Here is a 24,423-nt window from a genome sequence, read left to right as displayed (position 1 = left end):
AGTTTTGAAGATGTGAAATTCCCTTACCACATAAGTATAACAGATCAAAGGAGAATTACTCTTCTAGAAAGAGAGAAGACAGACCTGTGGCTCTTTCACCTTTCTTCCTGCCCATCCCCACTCCCAACAACCTTGACACCTGGGTCCTCTGCTACACGCAGCTTGAGGTCCTCTGTCCTCGCCTGACAGCAAGGGAGCCAGCCCGCTGCCCTCAGATGCTCTCTCTCTCTCCTTCCTCTTCCAACTGAGGAAGACTGGGGGCCCAAGTCTAATTTCAAGAGTGCCTTGTTGGAGACATTCCCTCTTCACTTGGGAGAGTGACTCACAGTTCTGAGCCATATAATTCCACAGATGGCATCTTTTTGGTGTGCTGGTCACTTTGAAACAGCAGATTGGGTCGTTGTGCCATCGCTCTGTCAATCCCTGCATTTGACATTGGTACTCCTTACTGATACTACTTTCTTGTAGTCCACATAATAAAAGGATCCAAAGCTGCTTGTCCTTAAGTCACATGCTAGGAGTAATATCTTCAGTTATACCAGAGAGATAAAGCCCTGGAGGGGGGTTGGCTGTGAGGCGTCACACTCTTTGTTGTTTCCTGCTCCAGTAGACTGCACACTGGCTCTATGATCCTGCTTTGTCATCTGCTTCTCAGTAACGGAATGTCACCTAAGGCTGATAACCTAGGTTCCAGATGCTCCATGAAATCAACGGGTGGCCTAGACTACCTCCTTACTGACCACTGAATGAAACACCCCAAGGCATTAGAGAGCTTTGGTAATTATATCTCCTCCTCTCATTTTTCATGTTAAAATTTAACATTTCCTGTTTAACCATTGGCTATAGGCCCATATACTGGAACATACTGTTTCCTGGATGAGGTCATGTCCTAGAGGTCTGTCTACCCATAAACTCTGAGAACAGCAATCCCCACGGGAATGCTTATAAGTGATAGAGAGAAACAAACCATCAGAGAAGGAGTCTGGAGAAACAAGCCAATTGATAACGATTCAGGTCTCTAAAAACTCAGTCAAATTAAGAACAAATACTCCATGCAATATAAATTGGAGAGAATTAAGTCTCTGGGGCCAAAGACCTGCCTCTGCCTCTAGGACCAGCAGTAGTGATGATTCTTTACAAGGTCAGAACCAGCTGGTGCTCAGGGCTCCTATAACCCAAGTAAAAACCCAATCCAACCATGTTATAACAAGGAGATCCATCCCTTCTAGCACAGAGAAGCCCAGCTTTCAAGAGTCTTGAACACATGAAGCTGTTGAGACTTTTGCAAAATAGAGGCTTATTAAAGCTCCATATTCTTCACTGAAGCAACAAGTACTGATGACAGAACTAGATTTGTCCCTGTACTAAAATTTCTCTAAGTGTCAAGAGACGGACCCAATCAATGTCCCAACTAATGTCCTGAAGACAAATGCCTTCTTAAGAGGCATGATCCACTTCTCTTTCCCATACATGATGACGACTGGACTGTTCATGGCAATTTGGGGTGGCTCAGGGCACCCTGACTCTGATACAACTCACACTCTATCTGATGCTAAGACATACTTGAGCTTTCTCATGTCCTAGTGCCTCTGAGGGGATACAGGCTCTGTGGCACTATTTCCCTCAGAAGATACTTTTATTCATAATTGATTGTGGCAAAATAAAACCCCCTCCACCACCACTAATACCCAGGTAATTGTCATAATTACTAAGGTTCATGTTGACAAACTCAGTCTGGTGGTGGTCCTCACTTTTTATATGAGCTTGGGTGTATATACGACAGGTTCAAACAAAGGACTTCAGGAGGCCTTTCAGAGCGAGTGATGGGTATAGCATGATCCTGACAGAAGTCCTGATGTCTGTGTTTTCAGTATGACTTCTGGAGAGCTGGCTGCCTTAACCCATGATCCCGGTTCCCGGGCTCTTTGAGGAAGGAACTGGAGCTCTGAGCTCTCCATGGTGCTAGCCCCCACGTGCCACTCCAAGCTCTCTTTGCTGCTCTCCGTGGTCCTGCTCTCCCTCCAAACTTCCAAAGCTCCACCTCTCCTAAGGGGCATCTCCTTCCCCTCACCACAAACACACATGATCTTGGCTATGATCCCTGACCTGCTCCACCAGGAAGAGGGGAACAAACCTTGCGATACAGATACGAAAGGTCCTCACGACCATCCAAACCACTGTAAGAGGGGGGCAGAACGAGCAAGTAACACTGAGGTTGAGAAGATGAGCTGTTTGAAATGCTCAGGAGACGAGGGCCTACAGTGACCTCAGATGGCCTCAGAAGAACTGGATGTTTTGCCATATGTGGAGTCATAATTGAAAAACAGAACTACAAATAGTCCTGTTTTAGATCAAGACAGTATTGGTCATATACAGTATTACCACATCTGCCCTGTAAGTGTGGAAAGCAAAAATGTGCCCTCCTCAGTTTGCTAAGTACGCCCCTCTTACCACCACTCTGAGCCTGACGACCAACTCAAACTGTCCTGTCATGGTGCTTATTTTCTCTCTTCCCTCAACCTTAGCAGTAAATACAAAGATGATACATACAGATGGGTTATCCGCACAGATAAGGGAGGAATTTAATATATGAGAGGCACAGAAAACAAATACCAAAACCCTGACTCACGTCGCCCATCTTCACAACCATCTTGTACAGAACTAATACAACCATCTTATCCCAGAGTCCAAGTCCTTGGCCAAATCTCAAGAGGCACATCTTCAAACTGGACTCTGCTACTCTCTTGGGTTATCTGCCAATGCTGATGACGTCAAATGCGGCAAGGAGCCGAGAATGCTCAGCCCCTGCCAGTCTGAGACTAGACAGCCTATTCCTCCCATCACTTCAGAACTACACAAGCTTATCTTCCCCTAAATGCTGATTTCCCCGTATCGATTTCTTAGTAATAGTTCCTATGATAGTTAACACTGGTGAATGACCTACAGCAGAATCTAGTTGGGGAGGCAAGGTTCCAGGATGAATTTCCAGGGCCCCTCTTCCATCTCCTCATGTGAAACAAGGAGAAACTTCATTCCTCAAGGACAGGTAATGGAAGTGATTTATCTCCATGAGCGAGCCTTCAGGAAGGCAGAATTTGGGTTACAGTAACAGCTGGAGTATCTCCTATCTACTCATCTCCCTGAGCCCCCTGTTCTCGTGGACAGCAGACATGTTTCAGAAAGGATTCTAATTCAGAGCTTCCAACATTTTTTTTTTCAAAATGTGTATCATTCTTCTGTGTTGAGTTCTTCCCTCTGAGATTCCTTAAACCTCTCTCTCTCTGTCTCCAGGAGAATGATAAGAAAGCTAAATAATATAAAGAACTAAAATGTAGTCTTCTCTAAGGATTTATTTGTCCTTACCCCAGCTAGACCTGCACTAATTGTGTATTGATTGCTAATTATAAGCACCTTTGGCTCATTTACTTCCAGGTCGGGGTCAGGAAGGTCAGATGCATCACCTTGCCCTAGGGGAAAAAAGAACAAGAAATAAAGGCTGATATCTCAGCCATTCATCTCTAAGCTAACCACTACTTAGCTCTGCACTTCCTTCATATAATCCCAGATACTAGCCAGGCAGAGTGGGGAACCAGTACTTCCAATACCGGATTTCATGGTGAACGTGCAAACCCTGGCTTCCTACGTTTGTCTTCTGTTGCCCTGATTCTTTGCTTCCAATCCTGACTCGAGAATTCCAGGCAAAACCTCGGGGTAAAAAGCTTCAGAGGGTGAACTGGTTTCTGGCGTCTCTGACTTAAATACCTGATACTTCTTAGAAACCCAGCAAGACTCTAATAAATACATTGACGACAAGTAACTAGAGACCTAGCACGGCTTAGGTCAACCTCTGAAGAGCCTAGAGCCAAGTTCTTTCCTTATTATGAAACGAGAGGCCAGTTTTGCCATCTGCTCCTAATCATTTGTCCCTCAGCAAATGCAAAAATGACAGTAGGACAACTGTACTCATCCTTACTCTTACTCTAATTCCTAAGGATGAAATCTTTCCAAACATATATTTTGTGTTTTCTCCTCTAACCTCTATCCTACCATCTCAAACAAATATAAAAAACCACCACCACTAAGCCCCTGGGCCTCACATATTCTCATTTATCCTCAACTGCTGTTTCATGCCAACTCTCTTCTGGTTTCCAAGCCCCAGAGTCCAGTGTCAGTGACAGATGGCCTGAGCCTCAGCCCTTGGGAGGGGAGAGGATTCTGTCCCTCTCCTGGGGAGTCTGAGCAGAATAGAGAGCCTAAATTCTGCTTTGGGGAGAATCTCTGAGTTTAAGCCATATGGTTTTCGGGAAGTAAGGGGTTCTGACTAATAATGGGCTGGGGAAAAGGGCTCTGTATCTGGGTCATAAGAAAAGCTGTGTGTTTGTGTCAGAAAAAATAAAAACAGAGCTATGAATAGTTGAAAACTGTAGTGTGTCGTGTGTTGAGGGACACATGCTGAATAAGAGAAAGAGGGTGACTAGGTTGGAATATATGTGCATCGTGGAGAATGAAAATTGAATATATACCCTCCTCAGAGAAGGTTTAAGAAAAGAACAGGAGATCTGTGGGTCCCCGTTGTGAGGACTGTGAAGTCCGTAGGCTTAGAAGGATGTGTCTGTTTCACCAAAGCGCTCAAGTCCCCCTGGAAGGCACAAAGTAAGGCTAATTGAACAACGTGCTACCTTCTGGAAAATACATTTTTAAGTGAAAAAAGGGAAAGGAAGAGACTAAATCTGTTAGGACTAAGGGAGGGGTCCTGGAGCAGTGTGGGTGTGCAGAGCAGAACACATCTGTCTTCATGTAATGCTCCTCCCCACTGCCCTGAACCTGCCATCCACACCTTGACTCTCATCACCCAGTGAAGGGAAACAGTAAAAACTAGTCAGTAAAATCAGAGCCAGCAGAGATGAATCCTTTCTTGCCTGACTTCTAACAAATTAAACTTTTCCCCAGCGTTGTTCTCTCTCCACACCAAGCCATCGGGCTGAGACATCTTAAGTAGGACATAAGAGCCAAGGAGAGTAAGACAGAGCCTGTTGAAAAAGGGAGGCCATCCATGCCCTCAAGCAGGCACTGAGGCTCTGCAACCCGGGCTGGGGCTGCTCAGCCTTGGGGAACCCACTCTTCATTTCTCCCCCATGTCCCTGGGCTACCTTGCCTATTCCCAGCCCCTCCTTTCCCACAAACATACTGTCCAATGAGCTAGGTGGGCTTGTGCGTTCGCTTACTCCACACTGCCTGTTATGGTTCCTTTCTCAAGTATGTTCTGAGGTGGGAGAACTCTCCCCAGTTCTATGCCATACGTGTGAAAGCAGCAAGGTAAATTTAGGGGAGGGCTATGAAGCGCCTGGACCCGGTTCAGGGGAGCATCTCAGAGTTCAGACGAAGTCCGGCTTCCTGACTCCTGCAGCAGCATGCAGACCCCGGGTCCCACGCGTCCTGCTTTCTGTGTGTGTGAGCGTGTGTGGGAAGGAAGTGAGGAGGTGGGGTAAACGGACACTCCCAAAATGGCTCAGAGCTACCGTCAAGGGAGTGATGTCATGCCTGGCCTTGCGGGCTTACCTGAGCCCCAGCGGATGAGACAGCCCCTGCACAGACCCCAGCCGCTCTCCCTGCAGCCCCTCCTGAGGCATCCTCTTCACTCTGCCTCCTCCCCTCCCAGGCTCTTAGTCCAGAACACTAGATGCTTGTCCACAGAACACAGCCCAGTCCTGCAAGGAAAAAGCTAAGCCGGGGAAGGGGCTCTTCTGGGATCAGATCCCCTTCCTCTTTGTCTCCCAACCGCAGTTCTTGCTACTACGCAGAACTGGCTACAGAGGGGCTTGTTTCTATTGGGGGCCAGCCCAGGGCTCCCTCCCAGTGCTAATGCACCGAGAACACTGACTCAATAGCAAATCAAAGCAACAGCTGTCCCCACCTCCTTCTCTGCCACCCACTTCCCAGTCTCCGCTCCTCAGAATCTTAACTAAGTCTCTGAGGGGGCCCTCAGCCTACCACAAGCCCACTTCTGCCTCCAGATTTTTCTTTCTCCGGAGCTCAAGAATAGGACATGCTCCTCTGCTTTCTCCTCTCTTGCCGCCGTCCCCCTCCTCACGGTCAGCCCAGCACCCCGCGGCTCTCCACCACCAGATGCCAGCACACGCGTGCGTGCACACAGCCTGTCCTCAGTCAGCCTTGTTCACATCTGAGGGCATGGAAGCGCCTTCTGCCCCTTGGTGTCCTCTTTGGGGAGACCTGGAAGCGGCCAGTAAGGCCCTGAGTCTGTGAAGACGCCATTCTTCACGAGCTCGCACCTCACCTCATGCTGTCTCTAACCTGCCTGGCATTCAGGAGGCTTACCTCCTTTGAGGTCCCAGGTCCTGGGGGGCCTTGCTACCATACACAGAGAGATGGGGAGCAGGGAGGGTAGATGTCACTGAGAGTGAAATCACACCAGCTGGCAACTTAACCTCTGACTCCATTGGCCCACAGGGCTGCTCTCAGATGACAGTAACCATAGGAGACGGGCTTCTAGCCACAAGTTCCACAGACTGCCTGTGTGGCCTTGCTCAAGTTCCTCGACCTCTCTGAGCCCTGGTTTTTCTTCTTTAAAATGAGATTTGCCCTAGATGCTATTCGGATTCTTGTCAACTCTGAAAGTCTATGCTTCTAAGAATGATAGAGGGGAAAATATTTTGGGGAGGAATAGGCATAACAGAAGGAGGAGAGGAATTACTCAGCTTTGGTAAGAGGGGGTCAGAAAGGACATCAATTCCATTCTCTTTGTGGTAGACTCAAAAAGATTTTAGGATTAACCACCTCTGGCCATTAGGGGTCAGTAGAAAATGACCAGACATGCAAATCCATGGCTGGGTTTTAGGAAATATACAAAATACATTCATTCATAACATATTGTAGTTTGGTACATTTTTCCTAACATTTGAGTAAGACAAAACATTTGGAATAACGAAGTTTGCTTTTGGTGTTTTGGGGGTTTTTTCTGATTTTTGGTTTTTTGGTTTTTGGTTTTTTGTATTTTTTTTTTTTTTTTTTTTAGTGAAAAGAGGGTTAACACACAGATAAGCTTTTTGTTTTAACCCCACCCTCACGCCTACCACAGGCGAGCTAGCCAACTAACCCAAAGATTCCCTCCTCCTCATTCAGCCTGGAAAAGCTTAGCCGCACACCATTCCAAGCCCAGGAAACAAAAGCCTTTCATTTTCAATGACCTGCTTAGGATGGAACCAAAAGGCATCTGCCAACGTTCAGTAATAAACCTGTTGGAGCCTGGATCGGCCCCTTCCAAACCTAAATCTCTTGGATTATCTAATAGTGTAGGATCCCTGGTTCTGCAAATCTGAACCTCTTGGCCACGCTTCACCAAGCCACGGGGCAAATCAGCATAACAGGCACTTCTAGTGAAGGTTCTGTTTCCCATCCTATTTACCGTCTATTTTCACTTACATCCTGCCTGCCTCCTGGGACAGTACAGCAAAGCTGAGACAGTAGTGCCTTCTGGGCCCAAGAGGCTGCTGGGAGCCAGAGGGAAAGGAGATAAACAAGACTCCAGGACGAAAAGCCAGACAGCAACAGAAAGAATGGAGGGAGGGAACAAGGAGCCAGGGCTCAGTGGCCCCGCCACAGGGAGGGTAGAGGGGAGGCCTAGGTGAGGGAGGCAGGCCGCTGGAGCGTGACTGAGCTGGGAAGTCCCGCAGTAAATGTGAGCTGGAGCATATCTGAGCTGAGCCAGGGCATCTTTTAGGCGATCCTGCAGCCTGTGAGGGGACAGAGGCCCATCCCCAAGGAGCAAGATAAAGCAGGAAAAACACCTGGAAAGACAGACAATCCCAAATGACAGAACCACTCCCACAGCTCATGGCCCCAGCTTTTGTCTGACTGCACTATAGCACCGAGAGGAGGGCTTGAGAACTCGGGGGAGGACAGAGTTAGAAAGGGACGGAAGGTGGAAGAGTCTGACCTCCGCAGAAGTAGCGTGATTGCTGGCAGCCCACGAGCAAGTGTAAAAGTTTGAAAGGAGTCCTTTTCTGATCAGGGTGCTGTGCTCTCAAGTCTCTCAGGTCAAAGTGACTCCCCCCAAATCTCGGAGTTATCATCTAAATCAGGACTCACATGGGACTGGCCCACCTTCCTCCAGATGCAGAATCAGACATTCGCTGTTAAAGAAACGTGTGGCTCTGGGCAAACAGCAAAGCTCCAGGGGCTGAGTTCTAAATCTGATTTTGCCAGGCCCATTCTCTTCTGTGTGTGACCCAAACATACACAAGAATTCACTAGTAGCTCGGGTCAGGGAAGAATCAGAGTAGGATCCCCTGGCCGGGGAGCCTGGCAAAGGTGTGGGTAAACGATCCTAAAAGTGGGTCCCTTCGGTATTTCGGGCCACAGCCCCCAGTGTGTTTTTCCCTTGGAGATAACACTCCTCCACCCACCTGTCATGGTAGTCGTGAGGAATAACAAGTAGGCTGGGATGAAGAATATTTTTAACTCTGGAGTTAGAAATGCTGACTCATCATCATCACCATCACCATCACCATCAACTCCTACTCAGGGAGCTGGTTTTCTCTAGTCGGGGACGTGAAGCTCTGGACCCAGGTGCTGGCAAGGCCAGCAATGGTAACATGGGAGCGCTCTGTCCCTGTCCCAGCATCCTACCTGTGCACCTGTGACCCTGTTCACGGGCCTGAGGGCAATGCACCGTGGACTCCCAGAACAGACAGGGCAGGGGAGACACGAACCAAGCGATCCGGGCTTATACTGGCCCATTCTCTTAGACTTCCCTCCTAGCATCACTCAGACAGGAGACATACTACATTTTCATTCATATGAGTCGCTCATTTGTTTATTCAATAAATATTTATTGAGCACTTACCATAGGTGAGGACATGTGTTATGAGTGAAAAACAGAGTCACAAGTGCCTCTGCGCTTTCAAGGGCACATTGGTAAGTCTCCAATTCCCACCTCTACTACTCTTAATGTGAACAATCAATCAGAAGGACATGGGTGGGTGAAAGGGCTACTTTGTCCTTTAAAATGCCAAGAGTCCTAAAGATACTGGAACCCACAGGTAAATAAACCAAGAATTAAGAAACCCCCAAGGCAACTGAGGGCAAACAAGACACTCTTTTTGTTTTCAGCCCAGACACTAGAGTCCTATGAAAATGTGAGGGGATTCTGTTAGTTTTAACTAGACACATCTGCTGCTTGGTTAACTGAAAAGTCCCACATTGTAAGGCTCTTGGGGGCAAATGAAGTATCCCCCGGAGGTGTAGATGAAGCCACATGAAGAAATCCAATTAACACGGAAATTCAGTGGGTGTAAGCCATCACCACCACAAGCCCCCATTCCCAACTTCCTACACTGTTATCTTGACCATCTTACAGATGGGGAGTGTGAATGTTGTTCAGTGAGCCGGCCGGCCAGCAACACATGAAGGAATCTTTACTCCTAGGACCCCTGCCACCCCCCACCACGCACACAAATGCGTACTTCTGCAGAGGGAGGGAGTGCAGCCGAGATGTGCACAAACTCTGGGCTCTTAGGTCAGAGGGGTCTCAGTGATGGCTGTCCCATCCCAACACTGACTGGCTCCATCACGTGGCTGAGTTACTTAACTTTTCTGAGTCGTAGTCAACTCATCCTTAACATGTGCATAATAATACCTATCAAAAAGGGCTGTTCTGGATAATGATTATAGAGCGCCTAACGTGGGCTTTGACACACACAAAGTGATCAATAAATATCGATTCCCACCATACTGTAGCTTCTAGAGCTTCAGCCTCTGGATGGAATACTCCCTCCTTTGTCCTGTTTCTTCCTCCTCCTGTTTGGTTTGCTGTTTCCTCTTCATTGGCAGATGCCGAGCCTAGTTCTCACAACAGAAGACGCCCAGCATCTTGGATCCACTTATTAAATATTTGTTTATTAAGCCCCTTCCATGTGCAGTATGCTGCATTAGAGCCAGTGCTGGATACAGAGATGAATTAGATGTCAACCCCACCTGCAGAATCTTTATAATTTAGGAGGGAAGCCAAACTTGCAGTACAACACAGAGTGATGCACAACTTTGGAAAAGTAGATCAAGTGTTGCAACGCAGAGAAACCAGAAGTTATTTCCATCTGGGACAATCAAGGAAGACTTCTTGGAGGAAGTGTCACAGATAGTAGGCTTTAAGCATGGGTAGGGCTTAGATGTGTGAAGATGGGTGGAGGGCATTTTCAGCAGGGTTATCGTAGGAAAGGAACGTAGGCAGGAAAGCCAAGGGTTTATAGAAAACCCAAACTGGCATCATGTCTGGGATATGGGTAGGATAAAGGAAAGACAATGCTGGAAGGCACAGTGGCATCGGACTGCCCAGGATCTTGAAGGCCAGCCTAACACATCTGGGTATTATCTGCAGATGATGGGAAGTCAGTGAAGGCTTGTAAGCAGGAAGACAGTAAGGCCCATTTGAATAGCATCTCTTCATTGCTTTTCCCTGTGAGTAGCCAGCCCCCCTCATAAGTGGCTCTGTGGTCCAAAGTCTGCATTTCCCTCCTGTGTCCCTGCCTGAGCAGAGCATTTCCCTCCATGTGGCCACTGCAAAGGCCATGCCACCCTTTCAGAGTGCTCCTGAGTCTTCCCTTCCAGTTGGAGTCCACGGAAGGAATTCATGCTGATGTCATAAATGATCTGCACAATCTGAACCCAAAGGCACAAGGCTTTTGCAGCCCCAGTCATAATCTCTGCTACTTATCATGTTTCTGTTAATAGCATTATAATCACTCGTCCGCTGCTGGGGGACTGGCCCTTCAGAATTTATCATTACAGGTGTACAATGTTGTAAGAACAGTGAGAAAACTTTCAGGCATACTAACAGACAGTTCTCAAGAGAAGACATGAGATCGTAAGTACTTTTCAGAATTATAGGGAGAATTATCACTGCAGCAGGGACAGAAAACACACACACACACACACAGAGTTATCTGTTCGCCAGCTTCTTAAAACACTACAAACCAGAGCGAGTTCCCTGGAAATCTACAGACACAATATATGCCATTTATTGGAGAGTATTCATTTGAATTATCAGACCCCTCATCTGAACAATTCAGTGTGGTTTGAATGCCCTGCCTTACCATTTCACATATTCATCCTATAAAGGGGGAGAAAAATGCCAGCAAAATGGAGGAGGGGAGAGATGAAAGAAATAGAAGCAGGGGGAAAAGCAACCAAGGGAATGCAGCAAAAGAGCACAGAGGGAAGAAGGAGCAGGAGAGTGGAGATGAAATCCACTGCTGGGCAGATACAGCCTCTGCCTGCCTGCGAACAGAGCACAGAGCCAGGTATGTCTGAATGAATGACCAGAGCCAATTTAATGCACCGAGAGCCCGCTCTGCACTAAGAGCTGAAGATACAAAGATGAATAAGGTCAGGCCCCTGCTCTTAACCAGCTCAAAGTTTAGATGCGGAAACTGATAAGTAAACAAGTGGACTGCAATACAATGGGCAGAAATGCCACAGGAAAAAGGAGCTGTTGAAAAAGCTTTGAGAGCGCCAAGGGAGAGAGAAAGAGGGTTCTTGAAAGGTGTATTATCTGTGTGCCTTTAGGGAAGTCACTGGCCCTCTCTTGACCTCATCTCTAAGAAGCGATTCTGTTTGGCTGCCTCTCTCTCAAGGTTGTTTTGTCATTAAATGAACTGGTGGCTGAAGATCCACCCTGCAAACTGAGAAGTCCTGTGCCAAATTAGGAGATGGCTATTCCCTCCGCTCACGTGAGCAAAAGCCTGTTCGGTGCTTACTTAGGGCACATAGTACCAGTGGGGGGGGGGGAGGTTGCTGAGCACTCTCTGGCTTCTCCCTGTGCCTCTACCACCCCCATCTGGCTTTCCACCCTGTCTCCAAGCACCCACAAATGCACAACCTGGAAAAGAAGATGAAGCACTCACCAGCGTCAGGTTGCCTCCAGCCTTGAAGTCCACAGAAAGCAGCAGGGCCAGGGCCTGGCCGCCCCGTGGGTGGGGGGCACTGCGGGGTCTGAGAGCCCTTGTGCTAGCACCGGCCGCCTCTCCTGGCAGCCTCAGCCTTCTTGCCTCCCTTCACCAGCACTTTCCCGTCCCCTTTGCTGCCTACTTCTCTCCACGGGTTCCCGGCTTTTGCTGTCTCTCCTCTCCCTCCCCATTCGGGCAATGTGCTTCTCCTCTTGGGGAAGAGAGTGTTTTCTCCAATCTCCTGGAGAATGCGTGTGAGGACCAGGGGAGGCCGGCGACCCTCTGAGGCGCTCTCTCGGGCCCTAACCCTCTTCCTCCGCCTCGCCCACCCCCGCCATCCCCTCCCTCCCCTCCCTTGCTCTTCCCCTCAACCTGTCCCTTCTCCTCTTTCCTTTGGAGTCCACAATTCCCCCCCCTCGTCCCGTCCCCTTTCTTCAGGCCCACTTCTCAGCCTGGTCTCGCACCCCCGGCCCCCGACCCGCCCTAGCACCGCCGGCGCAGCGCCGGCCCCTCCCTCCCCGCGCGCCAAGTTCCCGCGACTCCCGGCCCGGGACGCGCCGCCGCTCGGGACTCTGCTCAGCAGCCGATGACGTCACTGAGCTTCGCGCCCGTGATTGGCTACTTTTGGGCTTGCGGCGGGAGACTCGGCAGATTCTTGTGGCGGGTTTCTTTGTCCCTCCGCCTCTTCGGGTGGAGCTGGGGACGCGGGCCCTGGGCTCCGTGCGGTGCTTCTCCGGCGGGTGCAGGGCCCACCGGCCGGGAAGAGAGGCGGTGACTCAGGCCCTGGGGTTTGTTGCGACGGGCTGGGAGCAGAGCCGGGGGATCAAGTGGGCAGTGGGTCGGGCGCTGGAGAAGCAGCGCTAACTGCGCGCCCGCTAGCAGGTGGCCGCCGCCGGCCCGCCGCGGTCTGTCTGCAGTGGTAGGGGCCTCCGCAGGAAAGTAACAGACCTCTGGACTTGGGATCAGGCGTTAAAGTTCCAGCCTTTGCTCTTCTGCTTGTATGACCTTGGGCAAGTCACTTCATCCTGTTTCCACGCGGCAGAACAGGAACCGGCGTGTTTATTTCACGGGTCCGTTAAAAGGATTAAGAGTAAACGTATTTTCTAATTATTAAACCTGTTGTTATTTTAGTAGATAGTATGGTCTAGCAGAAAGAATCCTGGATAAGGAATGAAAAGCCTTCGCTTGTCTTTCTTTTTCTGGGATGACCTCACCAAGTGACTTTTAACCTTTGTCCTCATCTGTGAAGTGGGAGAACTGGACCAGAGGATCTTTAAGGTCTCTTCTGGCTCTGACACTGTATGACTGACTGGTAAAACTTAGCACCCTCCTTAGACCCCCCCTTCGGAGGAAGAGCTCACTTCCTTTTTCAGGGCTCTAGTTATAATCTCTCCCCTTTGTGGGAAACCCACCTTCTCTTAGGGATCCTGGAGAACCTACTTTGCATTAAGGGCCTGCCCTCTCCCCACCCCCGGCAACCAAAGTATCCCAAACAGTAGCAGCAAATACGTAGGGCTCATCCTTGATGGAGATTCTCTCCCCAGGCTACTGGCAGGAGCAGGACTTGGAGCTGGGAACTCTGGCTCCACTCGGCGAGGCCATCAGCTCCACAGTCTGGAGCAGCCCTGACATGCTGGCCAGTCAAGGTGAGAATCCAGGCCCCTCATCTCCACGTCCCTCGGTTCCCTCAACCATCCTCACGTCATCTCCCACTCATGTTGCCTCTGCCCTATGTTCTCACTCCCCTCATTACCACACAGCTCCATCCGACATTTTAGTTCTTAGTTCCACACCACCAACTTCTCTCGCACCCCCGCCTCTTCCCTTACTCCAGTGCAGAGACCTCTGTATTCCCTACACCTTTTTCCCAAGATAAAATGATTCCAGGAGGAGGGTGTTACTCAGACTAAAGAGGTTCTGGAAGACACAATCGAGGCAGAAGTCTTCAAAGGGACCCAAGAATAACAGGATTTCTCGTCAAAACTTGGTATACGGCAAGCAGTAAATGAAAGGTTTCCCAAACCTCGCCTTCAGATGCTTAAGGGATAAATCACGTCAGCCAGCTCCGTCTCTGGCTCACTAATCTTAAAATCATTGTTTAAATTTTCAGGTTAGACGGTTAGTTGAGGAGCATTACCCTGAAAAGGCCACACTACCTTGAGAGTCGAAGAACAGAGCCGTAGTCCCCCCTGGAGTCCCTGGTCATAGAATGATGGTAGGCAATCACTCCACCTCCATGGCCTCATTGTGTACATCTGTAAAATGAGGGAATTGGATGCCATGATCCCGACGATCCCCCTCAGTTCCGTGATGATTCTAAACACTAAAGCCAGCGGCCAGACTTTGTGCTCCAACGTGGAGACGGACACCCCGAAGCGCAGGGGCTTGTTATCAAGCCCAGCACACGCCACCTTCTCTCCTCGGGGCCCCTTCTCTGCTAGGAGCATTTCCATTATGTATTTCTTGGAAACGGAGCTCTGGTGACCAAGGAGGAAAGGAATAACAGACAGGGCAGGGGTAAGGTCAGTGCCGGGGAGAATGGGGATTGTTTAAAATTACTCAATTAGGGAACGCAGGAAGTCAATTGCTATTCAGAGAAGAATAATGCTGCTTACCTAGGTTAGCGCCTCCAAAGGAATGGTGCGGGTGCTTCAGAATCAGAGCTGGAAGGTGTTGCGTAATTTAGTCCTGCGGTGGTCGCTGCTCTCGGGTCACAGCAAGTCAGTCCTGGAGATGAGGGGATCCGCATGGGGAGCAGAAGCCACGCCGAGGGGAACACGGAACCATGTCAGGTGGAGGGACTCCCGGAGGCCAACTTTTTTTTTTTTTTTTCTAATTAATTTGCCTAAGGAGAGAAGGGTGAGCAAGTATTTCCATCACATGGAAGGGAAACGTTAATCCTTTACTCTAAAATAACAGGAGGGGGGTGATTTGGGTTGGTGTGTGGAGAGGCTGGTTGTCTGGGTACCGAAAGAGTGTGAGCTGACGATGAAGGGAAGTTATGGTGGGAGGAATTGAAAAGTCTGTGCCAACATGTTTCAGCTTTTCTTTCTTTCTTGTTTTTTTTAATCGTTTTGGTTGCTTACCCCACAGTTTTATCAGCTACCTCTTATGTAAATGAGTGTGGGACCCAAGGCTGTCTTGGCCTTCTTCTCACTTTTAGTTTTGGGATTATTGGTCTCAACCGTCTCTCCTGTCCTTGCTCGTACAGGCAGGCGGAGGCAGGAAGGCAGAGCATAGAATGACAGGTGCGTGTGTGTGCTTTCAAGGTGAATGGCAGAGCCTCTCAGGAAAGAAGCATGTGCTGTGCTCTGTGTAGATTTGGGTGCCTTTATTCCCCTAAATGTCTGTGACCCTGTCAGTTCACTCAGCAAACATTCAACAAGTGACTGTTTTTCTATGTATTCCAAGCAAGAGGAAATAAGGTCTGTCTCCCCTTCCCCACCACCTCTGTTCCTTCTCCCACGACGCCTTAAGAGAATGCAGACACCCGGGCCTTGGACCGTCTGGGTTAGATGAGGCGTGCATTGGCCCAGAAGTGGGTGGAGGGGCCGGGGCTTCCTCGGGAAGCTGACCCTCTTGTACTCCTGCAGATAGCCAGCCCTGGACCTCTGATGAGACAGTGGTGGCCGGCGGCACCGTGGTGCTCAAGTGCCAAGTGAAAGATCATGAGGACTCGTCTCTGCAGTGGTCTAACCCTGCCCAGCAGACTCTCTACTTTGGAGAGAAGAGAGGTACTGCCCCAGGTCTCCTCTCTCTGGGGCAACTGTGGGCTGGACCAGCGGTCTGCGGAGCCCAGGGGAACACATGCCTGGGGTGTGGAGGCTGGGAACTGGGAAGGTGTGCTGTTTGAGGAGGCAGCAAGCCAGGCTCCAGAAAAACCACAGTGTACAGCTCTGACCTGAGCCATGCGGGTCCCACGGGGTCCTCCAGTGGCGACATTCCCAAAGGAGACCTAGGATTTAGCTGGTGTCAGGGTTGCCCCGAGTACTTCACAAGGCAGCCCACGAGATTCAAGCCTACTTTTCTGAGCGTCCCTGAGGCTGCTGTCCCTGCCCAGTGGCTCAGGAAGGCGACTGACCACATAAAGACTGCTCGAACTCAGGAGCAGTTCCCCCCCCCCCCCCAAACCACGCTAGACCCGTTCTCGCAAAGATGCTGGCCTGGGACTGGAAGATGAACATGAAAAGTGCCGGTAAAAGCCCTGCTTCCCGTTCTCCCGATGTCCCCAGCCCTTCGTGATAATCGGATCCAGCTGGTTAGGTCCACTCCCCACGAGCTCAGCATCAGCATCAGCAACGTGGCCCTGGCGGACGAGGGCGAGTACACCTGCTCCATCTTCACCATGCCTGTGAGGACTGCCAAGTCCCTCGTCACTGTGCTCGGTGAGGCTCCCCAACCCCAGGGGCTCCACAGCGTGCTTCCTTGCAAACGCAGCTCCTAGGTGAGCCCCTCAGGCAGCCAGGGGCCAGGCAAGTCTCCAAGCGTTTGGGAAAACTTCAGGCTGGGGAACAAAATGCGAAGTGCCCTGGGTTCTGATCCTTTCTCCACTACTTACTGTGCGCTCTGGGAGGAACCGCTTACTCTCTCTGAGCCTGAATTTCCTAACCTATAATCGAAGGATGCTAATGTCTATTCCACGTACCTCCCAAGACTGGATGAGGGAAACACGAGAAGTGCTTGCAGTGTGTGCTTCAAATGTCCAAGTACCCAGCTGCTCACGTGCTCTTACCTGGGTCTTCCGTCTCCGTTTCTTTCCTTGCTCCCCTGGGCTCCACGCCATTTCCTTAGCCAGCCAGTTGTGCTGTGGGGTGTCAGGTCACGTATCAGAGCTTCCCTGTGGGGCTTTAGGGAGAAGATCAAAGAGAAAGATGATTTCTCTAGTGTTCTACCCATTCTAAACCAAAGTAGGACTCACACATCCTGCCTGCCCCCCCCCCCCGCCCCGAGAGGCCATCTCTGCAGGGAGAGCTGAGGTCACCTCATGGTTCCTCTCCTTCCTATCTTGGCCATCCCCCCTCCATGGCAGGAATCCCACAGAAGCCCATAATTACTGGCTACAAGTCGTCATTACGGGAAAAGGAGACAACTACCCTAAACTGTCAGTCTTCGGGAAGCAAACCTGCAGCCCAGCTCACCTGGCGGAAGGGCGACCAAGAGCTCCACGGTAAGGTCCCCCTGCTTTGGGGTTCAGGAGGAGGTGGAGGGGTGGGTGAGGAGAGAGGGGTACATGTCTGTGTATGTGCACATTAGCATGGTGCAGAAGGAGAAGGACAGATATTCTGTGCACACTCGTGTGTGTGTGTGCGTGTGTGTGTGTGTGTCTTAGGGCCTACATTCTCCCTGTGTGTACATAACCATTTCACAACTTTCTAAGTTTGTCTACGTTGAGACTCGCCATCTGTGTGTCTGCCGTGGGGCCCACACTGTATCTGTGTGTCAGGGCTCACTCTGTGTCTGTGTGTATGCGCGTGTATGTGTCTGCTCTGTACTCCAGGAGAACCAACCCGCGTTCAGGAAGATCCCAATGGTAAAACCTTCACCGTGAGCAGCTCAGTGACATTCCAGGTTTCCCGGGAGGACGACGGGGCGGACGTCGTGTGCTCTGTGAACCATGAGTCTCTAAAGGGGGCTGACAGGTCGACCTCTCAGCGCATCGAAGTCCTGTGTATGTGGTGGGCTTGTGGGTGAAGAAGGATCAGGTATGAGATGGGGGCGGGGGGGGGGGGAGCGCCCGTGACTATACGTGAAGTGCCGTGCACAGATAAATGATGAGTCAAGGGGTGACAGCACCAGGCCAAGGGCCGGCAAGCTTTTCTTTAAAGGGCCCAATATCGAATATTTGAGGCTTTGGGGGTCACGTGGTCTCTGTCTCAACTACTTAACTCTGCTGTTGCTGCAGGAAAATAACCCTAAACGGTATGTCAACACATCGGTGTGGCTGGGTTCCAGTAAAACTTCATGTACAAAAGCACGTAGCTGGCAGGATTTGGCCTCAGGACAAGTTTACCAAGCCCTGAGCTAGGCCGGGGTTATGCAGCTAGATGGGAAACTCTAGTGGTGCCTGCAGCAAGCCAGGAGTCAGGAGATGCAAGTCGTCTCCCCTCCCCCCACCGCTACAGGCTCTGTGCGGTTTAGAAAATGGCTTTAGCCACTGACCTTGAGTCTTCCTTTGCTCTATGAGACGATGAACCTGGCAATCCCCAAGGCTTCTTCCTAGACCAACGTACTGTGATTTCAGGATGCCAGATTTTCCTGTGGTCCTCCTCCTCAGCCCCAGCTCTGCAAGTGTTCTTAGTCTGACCTATGGTGACCACTGTCATGGTCACGACTCCAAACCTTTCCAAGGTCTTCGTTTCTCTGTGGAATCTGCCTTGAGGATGGACAGGAAACTTCCACACTGCCCTGAGGGAATTTGTAAATTTTCTGAGTGGGGGAACCAAGAAAAAAGAAAGTACGAAGGCAGAAGACAGAGCGTTATAAGATCATGCATCTCTTGTCCTAACTTACCTAGAGGCTGGGCATCTTCCTAAAATAACTCCACTGCTTCATCTTCTTTTTTATGGAAGATCCAGGACTGACTGCCTTTGGTGCTCTTTAAAATTGCCAGACCCATTGCGGAAACCGGAACGTGAGGCAGGCTTGGGGTGGCGTCACTTTCCCTTTGGCAGACTCTCAGGCCACGGCTGGCAGCCCAGATTCCAGCTGCAGGGCCTCTGCTCTGGGCCCGCGGTGGCTGCCGCTTGCTTCCTGGAGTTAGTGTGCGGGTCAAGGGGAAAGTAGCTGTGAAAGACCCTTCCAGACTTGAGAGTTCTCTATCTCTGTAGGTGTTTCTCGGCTCAGTAGTTCTGAGTGTGGGGGCCCTGGCCTTGGGCTCCTTCCCTCAGGCCCTGGTCCCTGTCTGGGGCTCAGGACGGCCTTCCCGTGTCCGAACCCCCTAGACGGCTCTGTCAGGCACCCAACTGTGATCAGCAGTCAGTCAACAAATGCTAGACTCCAGGCACTGTGCTAGACGTTTCTGGGGCTGTGGGGCCCTGGAGCACCCGTATTCTCACCTGGCCTGATTCTCTTTGTCCTGTTTGATCTGAGGGAAATGTGTTCATTAACTGGGTGTTAAGGTTGGCTGTGTCCTTAGGGGGAGCTCGGCCTCTTTATCCGTGGTGCTAAGCCAGCATCTGGCTGTATTGTTCATGTGGCCATCTGGACCCAGCCTCCTAGTGGCCCTTGGGCGCCTGTGGCAGATGCCATTATTCCTTCACAGAGCTCGTCTACACTGTGGCAGTGCCTTCCTGCAGCCCAAATGTGACCCCCATCTCTTGTTGTTGAGAAGCTCTTACTGCGCAGTGGGATGGACTGCTGAAAATGCAACTTTGCGTTCACACATTGCTGCCAGTGCAAGCTCCCTGTCAGAGCAGAAAGGATTGAGAGACTGTGAACTCAATAAACGATCCAGTTCAAGTTCACTGGTTCCATCAAAAATGTGTATGAAGTCCCACTTATGTGCTAGGCACAGGTGACCCAGCAATCCTTTCCCAGCTGTGAGGACATCCCTTTGGTCCCCGCCACAGACAGATCTTCAGAAATCCTAGCTCTACGAGGTTGCCATGCGAATCCCACGCACACTCAGCAGCAACTGTGGATTTGCTCTCGAGAGGTTGGGGGTGGAGGTCTCTGTCCCCAGCCCCGCCGGAGCTTGAGACATGTGGGGGTAGAAGCCGGAATGCACAACTGGATGATGGCGGGGTCGTGGTCCTCTCCTGGACGGTCAGTTCTGTACCGACACCCGCTTCCTTCTCCACAGACACACCGACGGCGAAGATCAGGCCAGACCCCCCGCACCCCCGCGAGGGCCAGAAGCTGTTGCTGCACTGCGAGGGGCGTGGCAATCCCGTGTAAGAAGATCGGCTTCCTGGCCCCACGCACCTCCGCACCTCAGACGAGATCTTCCCTTAATCTCCCCATCTCCCCCCTACTGTCAGCCTCTCGCTTTCCCTGCCCCTGCTCCACACCATCCGTCCCCTGTTTCTCCTGCAAAGCAGCAGAAGGGGGGCCCTCCCTGGCTGTTCCCAAGGCCCCCCAAGAAACCACCAAGTCACAGTCAGACACAAGTTAGGAAATCGCCCTCGTCCCCAAGTCAAACCCCAAGGGGTCACCCCTCCCTTCAGCAGCTCGAGCCTGTGGCCCCCTTAACGCCTTGCGCCTGTATCAAACCATCCTTGACTTCCTCCACCCAGGTATTTTTTTGTTGTTGTTCCCTCAGCCCTCTGGCCTGCTCTCTCCCAAATGCGTGTGATTTCTCTGCCTCTGCAGCCCCCAGCAGTACCTGTGGGAGAAGGAGGGCAGTGTGCCCCCACTGAAGATGACCCAGGAGAGTGCCCTGATCTTCCCCTTCCTCAACAAGAGCGACAGTGGGACGTACGGCTGCACGGCCACCAGCAACATGGGCAGCTACAAGGCCTACTACACGCTCAACGTGAACGGTGAGCCCTCCCAGCCCTCCTCCGCATGCCCCTCACCCTCCCTGCCCACCCCACGCTCTGTGTCTCTGTCTCCTGAGAGCACCCCTTGCTGTGCCTCGGGGGCAAGGGGGCTCACCACGGGAGGGCCTGGGACTTGGGCTGTAGGTCCACTCTGGAATGTGTAACGTGGAAGCAGTCAGCAGGATGGTGGGCTCTCGTCTGCCTGTTTGGCAATGATGGTGCACCTGACACCGTCCTCCCACCCCTGCACCCCCCCAGGCAGCAACAACTAAAGTTCTGTGTGACTAGGCCCGGAGTCTCGCCAGGGCCAGGGTGGGGGGGTTCCCTTTCCAGTGGGCTGTCTCAGGGCTGCCGCTCCTGTGACCAGTATGGGATGCGTGGTGCCACCGCCACCTCCTTTCTGCAGACCTTGGGCAGGGTAGGGTGGGTCCAGGCAGAGCACAGAGATACGTTTGTAGGACACTGAGACACAGGGCATTTTCTCTGATGCCGTATCTTCCAGAGACACTAGTGATGCTTCTCTGAAGTTCTTCCCAAAGGTGTGACCACAAAACCCAGCTTCAGGAGCAGTGACAGGCTGGCACAGAGGTCCCCTTATTTGGGGAGTGGGCAGAATTTTTGAAGATCCCAGCGGCAGCAGGGTCCTGCCTGAAAACCTTATAAACTGAGAATAGGGGAAATGCATTGTCGGGGGAATACCAGAGGGTCCCTTTCTGGAAATGCCCATTCAGTCCATGGGGTGATGACAGTCGGGCCTCCCATGGATAAGAGACCTGAGACCTTGGGACCGGGGTGTTTGTGTGGATGGGGTGATTCTGACTCCAGGGACAGACCTCAGCACGTGGGAGCTGTCTCTGAACCACAAACAAAGCTTTTGTAGGATGCCAGCAGCAAGGACCAGTGTCAGCCCCCAGATCTCCCCGCCGCCATTCTGAGGGTGACTGGCAGGGCGGGGAGAGAAAGTGCTTGGCCCCTGTGGTTGGTGGTTGGTCTCCTGCTGGTCCCCTTCCCCCACCCAGTCCTGTCTCAGCGCGTCCACCTCCAGTGCTGACCCCTGGTGGTAGGAGGGGGTTCTGCATCTCCTTCTGGGCGGCTACTGAGCCGTCCTGACCCCAGCAGCCTGGAAGGAATAGAAGGAACTTTCAACAGAGACAGGGATCCGTAACTGATGATCCCAGAGGTCATTTTGGCCCTGGAAAAGCTATGTTTTTCTAAGGGGTTTCCGTTTCCATAGCCTTGGAACAATTATCCAGGATTTTTTTTTTTTTTTAATGTGGACTGTGTGTCACCTCCTGCCTGGGAGAAAGACAGGAGTAACGTCCCTCTGCTTCTTCCCACTCAACACCCTCAACCCCACCCCATCATATCACAGAGCCCCCAGGCCCATCCTCTCCCCCCCTCCCAAGCAGAGCATAAAAAACCAGAACATAAATGTTTTCTTTTCAAATTAGGCGTAGACAGTCAAGGAACCAAAAAGCTGGCCCAGTCAAGCTTGAGGAGACATAAGGTAGGAAAGACAAAATATGTAAGGAGTCAGTGAGGCATCAAGACTCAAGCTGAGTCTGTGGGAAAACAGCAGCACTCCCATGGGTGGGAGAGTTATGTCTACGGCTAATGTAATTCTGGACACATCCGAACCGTGTCCTGGCCCTGGGCACTGTGTCCTCGGATATTTGGGACTCGGACTAGGCCAGTGCTGTCCTTGGCGTGCCTGGCCCGGTGTGTGCTCTGAGGACCTACCCCCATAGAAGCTGCAGTGGAGGGCAGCTTCTCTAAGCTGGTGGCGGAGACATTGGCCACCATGGGAGGAAGCTTGGGGTGGGGGAGGGGGGCGGCCATGAAGGAACTCTTTGCCTTTCCCACAAACCTCTGGGTGGTGGGACGTGACTCTGGAGTCCAAGACCTCCCGGAGGAGGCAGGCTGGAGGACTGGGATCTGGCGGGAACGCGGAACTGCTCTTCACACAGCGGCCGCAGTCCATGGCCTTCTGTGAGGTGCTGTCAGAGTCCCCATTCCCGGCTTCATCGGTGTTGCACTGCCCCCCTCGGTCTGGTCCCCGGGCAACGGGGAGTAGGTTGGGGGCCCCTGTAGAGAAGCCAGCTCCGAATGGCAAACAGACAGGCGGTAAGAGGGCCTGGGGGAGATAGAAGGAATAGTCTGGTACCCCCAAAAGTAAAAGCAAGAGCGAGAACAAGAGACAATGTGGATGTTAAAAGGATGCACTTTGACCAAACCTTCAGTGCTAGAAACACAATTTAAAGGTTTGAGTGTGAGCAGATTTGTCAATTTATTCACAAATACATAGTTTTTTAGTAATTATGGCATTCCAGACGCCGTGTAAGAAAGAAGGGTACGAAACAAGGCACATGCCCTCTGGCGTAGGATCCGCTCCACTCCGCTGCTGGGAGCCCGTGCTCCGGGCTGTGTTAGACTGCCCACGGCCAGGCCAGAGAGGCTCGGGGACGGGGGCTCTTCCCAGGCCTGACCCAGTGCGTCCTCTCCCTGCAGACCCCAGCCCGGTGCCCTCGTCCTCCAGCACCTACCACGCCATCATCGGCGGCATCGTGGCGTTCATCGTCTTCCTGCTGCTCATTCTGCTCATCTTCCTCGGCCACTACTTGATCCGGCACAAAGGTCAGAGGGGGCGGCCGGGGGCACAAAGGTCAGAGGCGGGGGTGACGGGGGGGCGGGTAGGGAGGCGGCCAGGAGCTGGCTGCGGGACGGGCCTCTGGGGGCTCAGCAGGCGCCTTGGAGCGTGAGAGGAAGGAAACAGGCGGCCGGCCCTGTGATGACTGAGTGACTGAGCGCCACCAACCCCACGGTACGGCCGATCACTTGGCGATCATCCAAGTAAAATCGAGCCTTCCCGCTCCGTCCGCGGCTGCTCCCACGCCACTGCGCCCGCAGGGTCTCGTGCTGTCAGAGTCCTGCCCCCCGTCCCACCTCTTCCTGCTCTGGCTTCCTTTCTCATCTCTTTGTCCCCTGGCCCCTTGTCCCCATACCGTCTCTCCTCTCCTCTCCCGTATGGATGCCTGCTACACCTCAGACTTCCCCCTCTGTGCCTACTTTAGCCAGCAGCCGAATGCATGGGCTGACCCAGATCTCAGCTACCTGCTCATGACCGACCTGCAGTTTCCCTGTCCCCACCTAGGGTGTGCATGCTCACACACGCACATACTCACGTGTACACAGATGCTCACGCATGCACATACTCGTGTACACATATGCTCACACATCACGAACTCACGTGTACACATATGCTCACGCACGCACATACTCACGGGTACACATATGCTCACGCACGCACATACTCACGGGTACACATATGCTCACGCACGCACATACTCACGGGTACACATATGCTCACGCACACACGCACATACGTGTACACATATGCTTGTGCACGCACGCACATACTCACGTGTACACATGCTCACGCACGCACATACGTGTACACATATGCTCACGCACGCACATACTCACGGGTACACATATGCTCATGCACGCACATACTCACGTGTACACATACATATACATGCACACATACCCACAGGTACACACTTAGGCAAGTACACGCCTATGGGCACACACATGTCCATGCACACACATGTACACACACTTATACACACATGAAGACATATGTGCATGCATAGACACACACCTGTGGCACACACATGCACGTACTCACATGTACACATATACATAGAGGCACACATGCTTATACACTCATGTGCACACATACGTATACATGCACACATATGCAGGTATACACATAGGCACATACACCCCTATGGGCACACACCTGTACATGCAGGTACTCACATGCACACATACACACGTACACATGTATACACACGTACGCAGGCACACATACACATGTATGTGTACACGCGTGTGCAGGAACACATACATGTGTGTATACACACATGCACATATACACACATGCACACACAAGGTTTTTTCCCCCTGTTTTATAAATGAGA

The 24,423-nt window shown here is 51.6% G+C and overlaps 1 protein-coding gene and 1 long non-coding RNA gene across 4 annotated transcripts in view; one reads left to right on the top strand and one right to left on the bottom strand.

Moving 5' to 3' along the window:
• CADM3 (cell adhesion molecule 3) overlaps window positions 1–24,423 on the top strand; it is a 28,709-nt gene that overhangs the window by 3,789 nt on the left and 497 nt on the right. Inside the window, exons 2-10 of one of the 3 annotated variants that reach the window (XM_026487341.4) lie at window positions 13,505–13,606; window positions 15,554–15,694; window positions 16,193–16,345; window positions 16,990–17,127; window positions 17,458–17,628; window positions 19,762–19,852; window positions 20,271–20,440; window positions 21,892–21,947; window positions 22,949–23,074. In XM_026487341.4, the coding sequence (XP_026343126.2) occupies window positions 13,505–13,606; window positions 15,554–15,694; window positions 16,193–16,345; window positions 16,990–17,127; window positions 17,458–17,628; window positions 19,762–19,852; window positions 20,271–20,440; window positions 21,892–21,947; window positions 22,949–23,062 (1,136 nt within the window). In that variant the 3' untranslated portion in view covers window positions 23,063–23,074. The remainder of the gene's footprint in view (window positions 1–13,504; window positions 13,607–15,553; window positions 15,695–16,192; window positions 16,346–16,989; window positions 17,128–17,457; window positions 17,629–19,761; window positions 19,853–20,270; window positions 20,441–21,891; window positions 21,948–22,948; window positions 23,075–24,423) is intronic. The other 2 variants (XM_026487340.4, XM_026487342.4) reach the window with 2 other exon arrangements.
• On the bottom strand, window positions 12,491–18,769 carry LOC125283480 (uncharacterized). Its single transcript, XR_007191384.2, has 6 exons — window positions 18,471–18,769; window positions 18,120–18,365; window positions 16,693–16,805; window positions 14,576–14,805; window positions 14,117–14,215; window positions 12,491–12,985 (listed from the first exon to the last, which is right to left on the bottom strand). It is a non-coding gene; the product is annotated as an uncharacterized LOC125283480 (long non-coding RNA).

This window comes from Ursus arctos, unplaced genomic scaffold (assembly GCF_023065955.2).
Source record: "Ursus arctos isolate Adak ecotype North America unplaced genomic scaffold, UrsArc2.0 scaffold_2, whole genome shotgun sequence".
NCBI classification, from domain to species: Eukaryota; Metazoa; Chordata; class Mammalia; order Carnivora; family Ursidae; genus Ursus; species Ursus arctos.
This window is presented reverse-complemented; position numbering and strand designations above follow the sequence as displayed.